Genomic DNA, 12,875 nt, shown 5'->3' on the forward strand with positions numbered 1-12,875 from the left:
TTTGGTGTACATATGGAAATAGGTGCTTATAGCTGCTAAATTTGTACAAGATAATTATCAGTTGAATAAGGGGTGGGAATTAATCAGCTTTGGCTTCTTCCTGCTCCTTTTTGGACACATACGATTCATTTATTTATAAATATTGTTTATGACACTTTATAAATATTCTTGTTTTGTTTTTTTTTGTTTTTTGTATGCTGCTCCACACTTGCTTTATATTATTTTTATTCTGTTAGAAATAAAGAATTAAATAAATTAAATAAATGCTGGAAATATTCAGGACGAATTCTGAAGAAACAAATTAATATTTCAGCCTGATTACGCAAGCTCATATTTTTTTTCAATAGAAATATCACATTCGAGTTGCAGCTCATTGTTAATGCAAGTATCTGAGAGAAATTACAAGTTTTAAACCACTGAGTAATTTAGTGATTAAACTGGTTCTCATCATTAAAACAAAACAGCATTAATCCCGAGACCATAAGCGCTGCCATAAGAACGCATATGGAACAATGATCAAAGTAATTTGAATACAAAAACATTTCTTTTCATGATTTGACAATGCACAAACTGCATACTACTAATGTGCATACTATTATTAGCTCAATCAGTAGTGGCACTTTTCAAGCTGTAAAATTGGTTGATAATCAAAACAAATCTGATTGTGGCAATAGGCGTCACAGAACTAGGATATTTGCACATTTCTTTTCCTGTTAATAGTATCTCCTGGCAAAATGCAGAATGGCTCAATTCAATCTCATTCGGCCGCACCATTGCTAGTCATCCTGCACAAACGAAGACAAGGACTGTTGAAAACATTGATTACCTTAGCATTACACTGGCAGAAAGATGAATGCACATATTACAGATGGGCATTGAAGTAATACATTGCAGATGATTTAACTAATTCATAATACAAGGAGAGAAGTGATCCAACTTGAGACTTTGACCAAAAATATTTTTAAGATAGCTTTGCAAATTAATAATACATTATGAATTTGCATTATGTGTACTTCACATTACTTTAAGCAGACTAGATTTGTATATATTTTAACAAAAGGCAAGCCAGTGTATAATAACAATTGTGTTTTTACCAATGGAGAAATGTCGAGCTGCAATTACATCCCACCCCAGCCATAAATGATTTTACACTTCCCAATTTCTTTCAGAAATATTGGGGCTTAGTCATCATTCTCCTTTGCTTCCCAAATTAGTTAATTGCTTGTATTTGCCAGTGATTTAATATTTCTAAATAAAACCAATATATGGTTCAAGTTCAATTTACTATTTACTTATATCTAACTTCAACTTACCAAGCCTTCGCAAAATAAAACAAATATTAGCTGCATACTCCTCCAACGCACCCGTCCCCAACCGGTAGCCACCACGGGAGGCGTGGGGGGCAGAGAGGGAGCGGGAGGGAGCCAGAGGGAGCGGGCGGGGGGCAGATAAGGAAGGGGGTAGAGGGGTGGGGCGCTTCATCACAGGAGAGGACTGGTTCTCGAATGCAATACTCCCTCGCTCCCGGCTGGAGGCTCCCGGCTGCAGGTTCCAGATGGCAGGTCCCGAGTATGGGGGGTGGGGGGAGTCGGGGGGGTGATGTCACAGAAGACAGTGTATTTTTTTCAACGTCTTTTCAGATTTTTTTAACATTTTCATGAATAACTCGAGAAATAAAGGATGAATTTTTCAGATAAGGTGATTTCGGACTCCAGGGGGAAAATCTCTACCGGAATATGTAAAAAGTTAACCGTTAGCTCGTCGTTTTTTCGAGAATATGTGATTATACACAAACACACACACGAACAAACACACACACACATCCAAGGTCAGACTTTTAATAGGTATATAATTATACTTTTGAACTAAAAGACAATTAACTGCATAACTGGTTCAACGTAATTTTGTCCACTGAAGAAAATCTAATAAATAATTAAAGGCAAAAACATATCAGGTACAGCAGGCCATGAAGAGAGCTAATGGCATGTTGGCCTTCATTGCAAGAGGATTTGAGTTTAGGAGCAAGGAGGTCCTACTGCAGTTGTACAGGGCCATGGTGAGATCGCACCTGGAATATTGTGTGCAATTTTGGTCTCATAATTTGAGGAAGGACATTATTGCTATTGAGGGAGTGTAGCGTAGGTTCACAAGATTAATTCCCGGGATGGCGGGGTTGTCATATAATGAAAGAATGGAGCGACTGGGCTTGCTTTCACTAGAATTTAGAAGGATGAGAGGGTATCTTATATAAAATAATTAAGGGATTGGACATGAAAAGGATGCAGGAAAAGGATGTTGGGGGAGTCTAAAACCAGGGGCCACAGTTTAAGAATTAGGGGTAGGCTATTTAGGATTGAGATGAGGAAAATCTTTTTCACCCAGAAAGTTGTGAATCTGTGAAATTCTCTGCCATAGAAGGCAGTGGAGGCCAATTCATTGGATGTTTTCAAGAGAGTTAGATGTAGCTCTTAGGGCTAAAGGTATCAAGGCATCTGTGGAAAAAGCAGGAACGGTATACGGATTTTAGATGATCAGCTATGATCATATTGAATGGCGGCGCTGGCTCAAAGGGGCGAATAGCTTACTCCTGTACCTATTTTTCTAAGTTTCGATCACAGGCAAAATATTTTTGGCCATACTACAACATTCTACATGGTTTCACACATTTTCAGCAATTTGTTAGCAAATTAGATTAATTATTTGGTCGAAAATATTGCAGCAAATAACATACATCAAAAGCATTACTGATTGTGATATATGCATGCAATATTACCCAAATGAATATGGAATGCCATTAAACCTTACAAAGCAGGGATGCCATCACACGTATGCTCTCTATCTATCCACTTCAACCCTATTACACTTACCTTTTGAATTTATTAATTTTAAATATTTATCCATGCCCACTAAAAAAAATCAATTTAGGCCAACTTCCACGAGATTTTGGGAGTGGCATTTTGTGTTTTAACATCCTCCATGCAATAAAAAATCCAACTACCTTATTCTTTTGTATTCAAATCTTAAATTTGTGCATGGTATGTAGACTTTCAAGACCACAAGAAAAGTTCTCCCCATTTACTTGATCCAAATCCTTCTTGATTTTCAAAACCCTTCATCTCTCTGCTTAGATAAGAAGAGCCCAAGTTCCTGATGATTCGGGACATTCATTTTTTTAGCATGGATGGGAAGGAGTAACTTGAGCGGAGTGTAATTATGTACATAATGCGTATGGACTGTTTGTCATTTGGTGAGCTTTGCATCCAAAGGCAGCAGCATTCTTCTTTCTGAAATTCTAACTTTGCAAGTAAAAGAAACGTAAACCTGTATTTATTGAGCAACTTTAACATAAGAATTGTCTCCCATGCACATCAACAGAATAATCAACCCAAAAATATCAACAATGAGCTAAAGGAAATATTAGGATTGGTAATTAATAGCATAGTTAAAACAGCAACGTTCAGAATTAATCTTAAAAGAATGAATTACAGATTTCAACAGGGAAAAATCCAAAACGCAAAGCATAAATAGCTGAAGATATCATTAACTAGGCAAGAAAATTCTCAATTACCACAGAGGCAGAATAATTAGTGCTGCTGCCACACAACTTCAGCAACCCAATGTCAATCCTGACCCCAGATGTTGTCCATTTGAAGTTTGCACATTCTCCCTATCATCACGTGGGCTTCCAAGTGTTCTAGTCTTCTCACACTTTCGAAAAGATTTGTTGGTATGTTAACTAGCACCTATAAATTACTCTTCGAGATGGGTAGCAGGAAAAATAGGTAGAAACTGACATGCATGCAATAGAAATGAGAGAATGGGATCAATGGGAATGCTGAGAGATAGCACAGATGCAATTGGCTAAATGAGGTCTTCCAATGGGTAATTTCAACCTTTTGAGAAAAGGTTACTTAATATAAGCACCTTTTGCCATTACATTTCAAAGTGTATGTTCAGAGCACAAGTGTACAATGCTACACTGTACCAAATAACTGCCCGTACATCCACATGTTTAACACTGCATTGTTACGTGTAAAAATAGACATTTAAGTGGCAACCTTCCATATATTGAGTAAATCCTTTTGAAGCAGAAGCAATTATTTTCATTTTCACTGAATTCATGCATTTTTCTGATTCATTTACAAGATAACTGCAGTTAAAAATATTGTATTACATTATGAATTACTTGGAATTTAGGATACTTTAAAATAGCTGTAGCTGAAAAATATTCAAAGGTGACATTTAGAGATGTTTGTTCCTCAACTCAGCTTCAACTCAGTGTCATGTTTAATGTACCATTCAGTTAATAAGATAGATTACTTGCATTCTCACATTCAAAACTGAAGAATAACAGAACGGAAAACATTTCAATTAAAAAATAAATTATTTTTGTAGCCTCGATTGTGTTATTCATAATGTTGATTTTCCTCACATATCTAAGTAATTGAATTTCCACCTCTTTCTACATAGTTGTAACTTAGCAATTTTTAAGCTACTAATAAAAACCTAGAGCGAAATTATTTGCTTTAATTTTGTTCCAATGCTGTGTGTTATGAACCATTATTTAAGGAAAAACAGCAGAAATTTAAAGATATAAATCAACAGCATTAATCATAATTGTAGGCTACCTATATTTTCAGTTTTATTAAAGGATACAGCATAATATAAACCATCAACTTGAGTTGATTTATTCAAAGAAACCATGTTATTTAACATACTTGTAAAAACAAACAAATGCATGTTTTTGGCTTGTGCCCAAGAGTGACTATGATAAAGCATTTAATACAAAATAAACAGCATGTACAAAACATAGTCCTCTCAAAAAACAAGGGCAATAATTGTTCAGGTAAAAATGTTCAGATTGCCCAGCACTGAAGCAAACTGGTTTTCACTCTGTTGTCTGGAATAAATGAAACAATCCACATATTGGCAGCTTCCAGCCACAAAGAATGGTCAGTTCAATCTTGGAAGAAGATGGAAGCAAAGAGAAATCCTTGAAAAAGTGAACGTTATTCTTAAAAAATATGCACAACCATCAAAACTGAGATGGCATTGGAAAGTGTCTTCAAAGCTCACGTTCTTCAGTCTGTCAAGAAGCTTTTTTGCTTTAATACAGGTTTCCATATAAAAATAATGAAGAGTTCACCTCTGAGTGCAGTGAGATAAGGAGATGCCGGCTTCCAACACAACTTGGTAAGAGTTCTAGGCAGCAGATCGCCGCCGTATAATGAAGACTCCTCTATGTAGCTGTCCTAGATATATACGCATCTTTGTGCTATCACTGGTCTTCCTCACCCATATCTGTGAGAAACAAAAATTAGATGAGCATTCCATTTCCTTCATTTAAATTATTACATATTAGCTATTCAGAGCAACCCCAAATGTCTGCAAGGATCAAATAAAAAGTGATTTTCTCCTTGAAAACATATGTTAGGTACACTATGAGTGTGCGTGATTTTTTTCCCTGTGAAGTGTGATGAATTGATATTACTTTAATTGCTAACTGGCATTTCACTCAAGTACAGTAGAAGTTCCCCTTCATTCACAATCAACCGTTATATTTTCTTCCATTTCTGGAATTATGTGACTGATATTTGACATTGTACGTTTTAGGGGAGTAATTTAATCACTGATCATGAATGCCAAAATTTGAGCGATAAGATACCAGTTGAACACACCTTGCAACATTCAGTTCCACTGCTTTCAATGCAATTCAATGCGCAGGAGGCGATGGCCAATACTCTTCCCAATCATTTAGCAATGGCAACCAATTGACAAATTTCTCTCCTCAATGCATCACACCAAGGAACTGCTTGAAATAGCAATCAACTGTTTAGAAATAAATCATCTCCTATTTAATTTTTTTATTTCACCATTACGTTGCAGATGCCAGCACCAAGCGAAAACTGTACATCCAATAAAGTATTCACCATTAAAATGACAAAGGCTAGAAATGGGCAAAGGCTAGAGATGAAAAGACAGTAGGTGTGAGATAAAAGGATTGAAGAGTTACAAATTCTAAAACTAGAGGAAGGAATGGAGGAGGATAAGGAGGGGAGAAATCGAACTGAACGCACACCTACTTCCCCCCCTCCTGGACTTGCTCCTACTTCTCCCCCCCAACTGGACTCAAACCTATTCTCCCCACTTGGAGACTCGCATCCATTTCACCGCCACCTGAATTTGCACCTATTTTCCCCTCCGCCCTCTCCTTCCAGCTATATTCCTTCCTCCAGCTACACAATTTGCAACTCTTCATTCCTTTTGTGTCACACCTTATCTTTTCATCTCTGGCTTTTGTCAAACCAACCCGCTATCCAAACACCCCTAACATGTATCCACCTATTACCTGCCAGGCTTTGTCCTACACTTTAACCTCACCCCCTCTGAACATACAGCCCTCCGCTTTGCAATAATCCCAGCATGTCCCCTTTGTTCTGCCCCTCCTCTCTTCCAGCTTTCTTCCCCCCTCTCACCACCATCAGTTTGAAGAAGAACCCAAAACGTTCTCCAGATATATTGCCTAACCTGCTGGGTTATTCCAGCACTGTGTCTTTTGTTGTAAACCAGCGTCTACAGTTCCTTGTTTCTATGTTTATTTATTTTGTAAATTTGGCCTGTTTTTAATTTGTACTGAATGTTTTGTTACATTATAAATTCTTGTTACTCAAGAATTGACAGGATTTTTACATTTTTGCCACAATGTGTGCAATTGAGGTTGGTTTGATATTATAAATTATTTAATGCAACAAATTCTTTGGCTAGTCATGGAGAGAAGGAGATACAAAATAAAGAATTTACATTGATACTGCACCTTTAGTCACCTATCACCAAAGATGTCTAAGAATGCTTTATAGCTAATGAAGGACTGGAGAGTGGGCAATGTTGTTCCTTTGTTTAAAAAAGGAAATAGAGAGAATCCAGGGAACTATAGGCCGGTGAGCCACATATCACTGGCAAGGCAACTATTGGAGAGAATTCTTTGAGATAGGATTTACTCCCATTTGGAAGAGAATAGGCTAATTAGGGATACCCAGCATGGCTTTGTTTACGGCTGATTCTGTCTCACTAACTTGATTGAGTTTTTTGACGAAGTGGTAAAGGAGATTGATGAAGGTAGGGAGCGTGGATGTTGTATACATGGATTTTAGTAAGGACCCTCATGGTAGGCTGATCCATAAGGTTAAGATATACACGATTCATGATGACTTGGTCTATGGAGTCGGAACTGGCTCATTCATAGGAGACAGAGGGTTGTGGTGGAAGGTAAATATTCTTGCTAGAGATCTGTGACCAGTGCAGTTCCACAGGGATCTGTACTGGGACGACACCAACATTGGAGGAGTTGCAGATAGTGAAGAATGCTGTCAGAAGATACAGCAGGATGGAGGTCAGCTGCAGAAATGAGCAGAAAAATGGCAGCTGGAGTTTAACCCAAGCAAGCGTGAGGTGTTGCACTTTGGGAGGTTAAATGTAAGGAGAATACAGTTAATGGCAAGACCCTTACTAGCAATGCTGTGCAGAGAGATCTTGTAGTCCAAGTTAATATCTCATTAAAGGTGGCAGCACTTAGATAGGGTGGTAAAGAAGGTGAGAGGGAGACAATATAATGGGAGATAAGCAAGCAATTTTCTATTTTGCACAGAGGGTGGCGTGGACCTGGAACGCGTTGCTAGAGGCGGGGGCAGATACGATTTGGGCATTTAAGCAGCTTTCGGACGGATTTGCAGGGAATGGAGGGATATCGATCACTTGCAGGCAGATGAGATCAGTTCAACTAGTCATCATATTCAGCACAAACATTGTGGGCTGGCTGTTCTATGTTCTAAGCACTTCTCAACTGCAGTTACTGCTGTAGTCCATTTGTGCCCAACACAATTTCATCAACAATAACAAGGTCATGGCTCAGGCATAATATTGGATAAGCAGCAGGTAGCACTCTCCAACTTGCCTTTTAATATAGCCACTATTCTGTTTTTGGTTAATACTCAACTGAGATGATGGTTTGTTGAAGCATCTCTTCTAAATGGCCACTTCTATATCAATGCAGCAATGCCCAAGTACTGGACTGAGGTCTAGACTTCTGTGTTCAAATTTAAACGTTGGGTCTTCTATCCACAACTTTCTAATTCAAAAGCTTTCAAAACTTTCAACAAGATGCATTAAAATGAAAAAGATATTAGATAGGGACATTCTGTGCTCAGTTATCTTCAATTTCCTTTCATTTTAATGGCTGGCAAGCACAGGAGTGATAGATTATGGCCATTATGTCCGAATAATCCCCGTGCACAGAAAAGCAAAGCTCTGAAATGTACTGAACTAATGTCTCAAATTGTTTCTTCAAAATAATCAACAAAAATCACGTTATTGCATCAATGTTTTGTTCCATAAAATAAGATTTCTGTAAAAAAAGGTTGCTCTGGATACCAGAAGTTTCAAGATAGGATTCTGAATAACTGAAAAGCTGTGAAATTAAAATGGGACAGATATGCAAATGTGAAGTAGGACACATTATAAAATAATTGAACAGAACAGTTTTCCCCCCTTCAAATTGCCATTTAAAATTGTTGCTTCTAAATTCCTTAGTATTAAATGATGAAATAAAGTACAATTTTAAGTAACAGGCACCAAACACCCAAGAAGCAACTCTACTAATAACAATTATAATTTCAAAATAGGTTTGCTGTATGGATTACGTTACAAATAGCAAATACTACTAATGAACCTTGACATTTAAACTACTAAGTACTTATCTTGCAAACAGATTACAGGTGCACAAGTAGTTTAATAATCTATTGTTTTATAACCATTTTACTCTTTACCTGATTGGGCTGTCTGACCCTGGTGTACTGCTAGCCACACAATTTCGACCCGCTAGCCACACAATTATCCACCCCCCATACCCCTTCTTTAAAAGAAGATATCAAAATCAATTTATAGATCAGGATGCTGGTACATTAAGGCACACTGGCAAAAAAAAATTGTAAAAGTACCTCATTTGTTCCAACAGAGCTAATTACACAGCCAATCTTCGTATTCTCCTTCGATTCCAGATAGATAGCCTGACTTTTATGATACCTAAAGAACAAAAAAATCCAATATTTGTAAAGACAGTTCAAATTATTGCTTGTAATTCATGCGTCACATTTCAAGCTTTGTCTTTAGGTCAGAGTTCAGTATCCAGATTGGCACTCCAATTCACCGCTGAGCATGTTCTGATCGAATTCATGTAAAACATGAATTTGATTTATTATTGTCTTGTATATTATATAACACAAACACAGGAAGCAGAGTTTATGTAACTAGACCAAGCGCACCTGTTCCCTACCCGTAGCACCCACAGGAGGCGTGGTCCTCCAACTCAAGCTGTCCCCGAATGTAAAATTCCAGCACCCCCATTGCCCCATTGCCTCCCTCTGCAGTGTTCTACAAAAAAAAATTCCAATTGCACTTGCCCTGCGTATTACAATAGCAATTCGCCCTCCCCCTGCTAGTCTATCCATTGTGATGCCATCAGTTGACGTCATCAGTTGAAGCTGGTCGGTTTGAAATTCAAGGTATTTTGATTTTTTTAAACTTTAAGCAGTAATGTCGAGAAATAAAGCATAAAATGTTCAGTGAACGTGACCTCTGCCTTTGATGGTGGGAAGGTCAGTACACCCATGATTTACTGGGCAGTGTGCACCACTTTATGCAATTTTGTACACTCCCGTGTGTTCGAGTTGCAGAACCAGGCCGTGATTTTTCTCTACTGTATACCTGTAGAAGTTCAAGGGAGTATTTGTCGACATAGCAAATCTCCCCAGTCTTCTTATGAAGTAGAGGCATTGGTGGGCTTTCCTTATGACTGCATCAAAGTACAGGGTCCAGGACAAATCGTCAGATTATATGCATGCCCAGGAATTTAAGGTTTTTGACTCTCTCCACCAACGTTCCATTGATGAAGCCACGTCTGTGGACCATCGGCCTTCCTCTTCTAAAGTTAACAATCAGTTCTTTGGTTTTACTGTCATTGAGAGCAAAGTTGTTCTGGCACTCAAAGTTGTTGTTTGGTCAGCTGATCGATTTCCCTCCTATATTCTGACGAATTTGTCCAACTACAGTGGTGTTGTGTGCAAATTTGAAGATGGATTTGGAACTGTGTCTGGCTACACAGTCATGGGTAGAGTGAGCAGGGGATTGAGCACACAGCCTTTAGGTGCTCCTGTGCCGATGGTTATTGAGGTTATCGGTTGCTGCCAATTCGTACCAATTATGTTCTGTTGATGAGGTAGTCGAGGATGCTTTTGCCAAAGGATGTGCAGAGACCCAGTTCTGTGAGCATGGTAACCAGTTTGGAGGGCATGCTGGTGTTAAACTTCGAGATGTAGATGAATAACAGCCTGACATATGTGTTTTTATTGTTCAAGTGGTCCAGTGCAGTGTGGCGAGCCAGCGAGTTCACATCCTCCATTGTGGCTGTTGGCAAATTGTCGTGGGTCCAGGTTCTTATTGAGGTAGTAGTTGATATGCACCATAATCGACCTCTCAAAGCACTTCACCATCAAGTTCACCAAACTTTGGTCCATGTTTTTATACTTCAAAAAATCCACAACATTTCTGAATCATAACAGAGATGAGAAAATTTCCTATTTTAATTTTCTTGAAATTGACAGGAAATGGACAGTTAACATTTTAGGTCCCAACCCGAAACAGAGTCTGGCGCAGAGTGCTGACCCAAAACAGCACCTGTCCATTCCCTCCAGAGGTGCTGTCTGAGCAGCTCAGTTCCTTCTGCCCTTTGTGTTATGCTCAAGATTCCAGTACCTGCAGTTCCTGGTGTCTAGTATGCTTTCCAGCTTGTTTAGCATTACAAGCTGTTAATTTATGAGGGAGATGAAGTAATACTTCATTTATACAGACCCTTGGTCCAACAAGATCTGAAGTTTTGCATTTAGTCGCAAGCATTTGACTGCTGGAAGGACATATCATCCTTGAAGAAGGTACCAAAACAATACAATTCGATTTCAGTTCAAATTTCAACACCATAATCCCCACCAGACTTGCTGAGAAGCTGCTGGAACTGGGACTGAACACTCCCCTGTGTGCCAGGGTCCTAGACTTTCTCACCGCCAGGCCCCAGGTGGTCAAGATGGGGAGACATACCTCCAACCCCCTCAACCCTGAACACAGGATCCCCCCCAGGGTTGCGTCCTCAGCCCCCTACTGTACACACATGACTGTGTGGCCAGGTTAAGCTCCAACTCCATCAAGTTTGCTGATGACACAGTGGTGGTGGGCCTGATCTCCGATAACGATGAGAAGGCCTACCTGGAGGAGCTGGCTGACCTGGCACTTTGGTGTCAGAACAACAGCCTCCTCTTGAATGTCACTAAAACTAAGGAGCTGATTGTGGACTTTAGAAGGGCACAACAACCGAGGACGTACACGCCACTGGGGATAAATGGGACTACCGTGGATAGGGTGACCAGCTTTAAAAACCTAAGTGGTTAAATTTAGGATGGCTGCATAATCTAGATTGAATTCCTTTGTAGGTTAATTTAATGGAGGCACTTAGACTAGCATAGAAAATAGGTGCTAGCAAGGCTGGAGGGAGTTGCACCGCTGGGGGTGTGCACACATTCTCGGTGTCCAAGCGCAACGTGAGGAGGGCCCTGACGCGTGTGAACACGAGGAAAGCTGTAGGCAAAGATGGTATATCTGGGTGAGTACTAAAGTCTTGTGCTAATCAGCTAGCTCCAGTGTTTACAATATTCAACCTCTCCCTGGCCAAGTCCGTGGTCCATGCCTGCTTCAAGAGGTCCACTATTGTACCAGTGCCTAAGAATGCCTCTAGCCTGGTTGAATGACTACCGACCAGTGGCCCTCACCTCTGTGGTCATGAAATGCTTCGAGAGGCTGATCAAGAACTCCATCTGCACCTTCCTCCCTCGCACCGTCGACCCGCTGCAGTTCGCATACCGTCCAAACAGATCCACGGATCATGCGGTCTCCCAGGTTTTGCACACCACTCTCTCTCACCTTGACAGTCAGAAGGGGCGCTATGTGAGGATACTGTTCATTGATTTCAGTTCAAATTTCAACACCATAATCCCCACCAGACTTGCTGAGAAGCTGCTGGAACTAGGACTGAGCACTCCCCTGTGTGCCAGGGTCCTAGACTTTCTCACCGCCAGGCCCCAGGTGGTCAAGATGGGGAGACATACCTCCAACCCCCTCAACCCTGAACACAGGATCCCCCCCAGGGTTGCGTCCTCAGCCCTCTACTGTACGCACATGACTGTGTGGCCAGGTTAAGCTCCAACTCCATCAAGTTTGCTGATGACACAGTGGTGGTGGGCCTGATCTCCGATAACGATGAGAAGGCCTACCTGGAGGAGCTGGCTGACCTGGCACTTTGGTGTCAGAACAACAGCCTCCTCTTGAATGTCACTAAAACTAAGGAGCTGATTGTGGACTTTAGAAGGGCACAACAACCGAGGACGTACACGCCACTGGGGATAAATGGGACTACCGTGGATAGGGTGACCAGCTTTAAATACCTGGTAGTCCACATCACAGAGGATCTGACATGGACAACACACACTGCCGCACTGGTGAGAAAGGCAAGGCAGCGCCTTTACCACCTCAGGCAGCTGAGGAAATTCAAAGTCTCTCTGAAGATCCTTCAATCCTTCTACTCTGGTGCTGTGGAAAGTATCCTGACCGGAAACATCTCAATCTGGTTTGGCAACAGCTCTGCCCAGGACAGGAAGGCTCTGCAGAGAGTAGTGCGTTCGGCCGAACGCACCATGGGAACTATACTCCCCCCCTGCAGGACCTATACACCAGGAAGTTCGGATCCAGAGGCAGTAAGATCATGAAGGACCCCTACC

At 40.4% G+C, this 12,875-nt stretch overlaps 1 protein-coding gene across 2 annotated transcripts in view; it reads right to left on the reverse strand.

The window, feature by feature from the left end:
* Nucleotides 1-4,514: 4,514 nt before the first annotated feature.
* The window catches only part of suds3 (SDS3 homolog, SIN3A corepressor complex component), a 65,955-nt gene continuing 57,594 nt past the window's right edge, over nucleotides 4,515-12,875 (reverse strand). For both annotated transcript variants that reach the window (XM_033043103.1, XM_033043104.1), the window contains exons 11-12: nucleotides 8,994-9,078; nucleotides 4,515-5,301 (exon numbers count right to left, since the gene is read on the reverse strand). In XM_033043103.1, coding sequence (XP_032898994.1) covers nucleotides 5,203-5,301; nucleotides 8,994-9,078 — 184 coding nt within the window. In that variant the 3' untranslated portion in view covers nucleotides 4,515-5,202. The remainder of the gene's footprint in view (nucleotides 5,302-8,993; nucleotides 9,079-12,875) is intronic.

Source organism: Amblyraja radiata, chromosome 25, assembly GCF_010909765.2.
Source record: "Amblyraja radiata isolate CabotCenter1 chromosome 25, sAmbRad1.1.pri, whole genome shotgun sequence".
NCBI lineage: Eukaryota > Metazoa > Chordata > Chondrichthyes > Rajiformes > Rajidae > Amblyraja > Amblyraja radiata.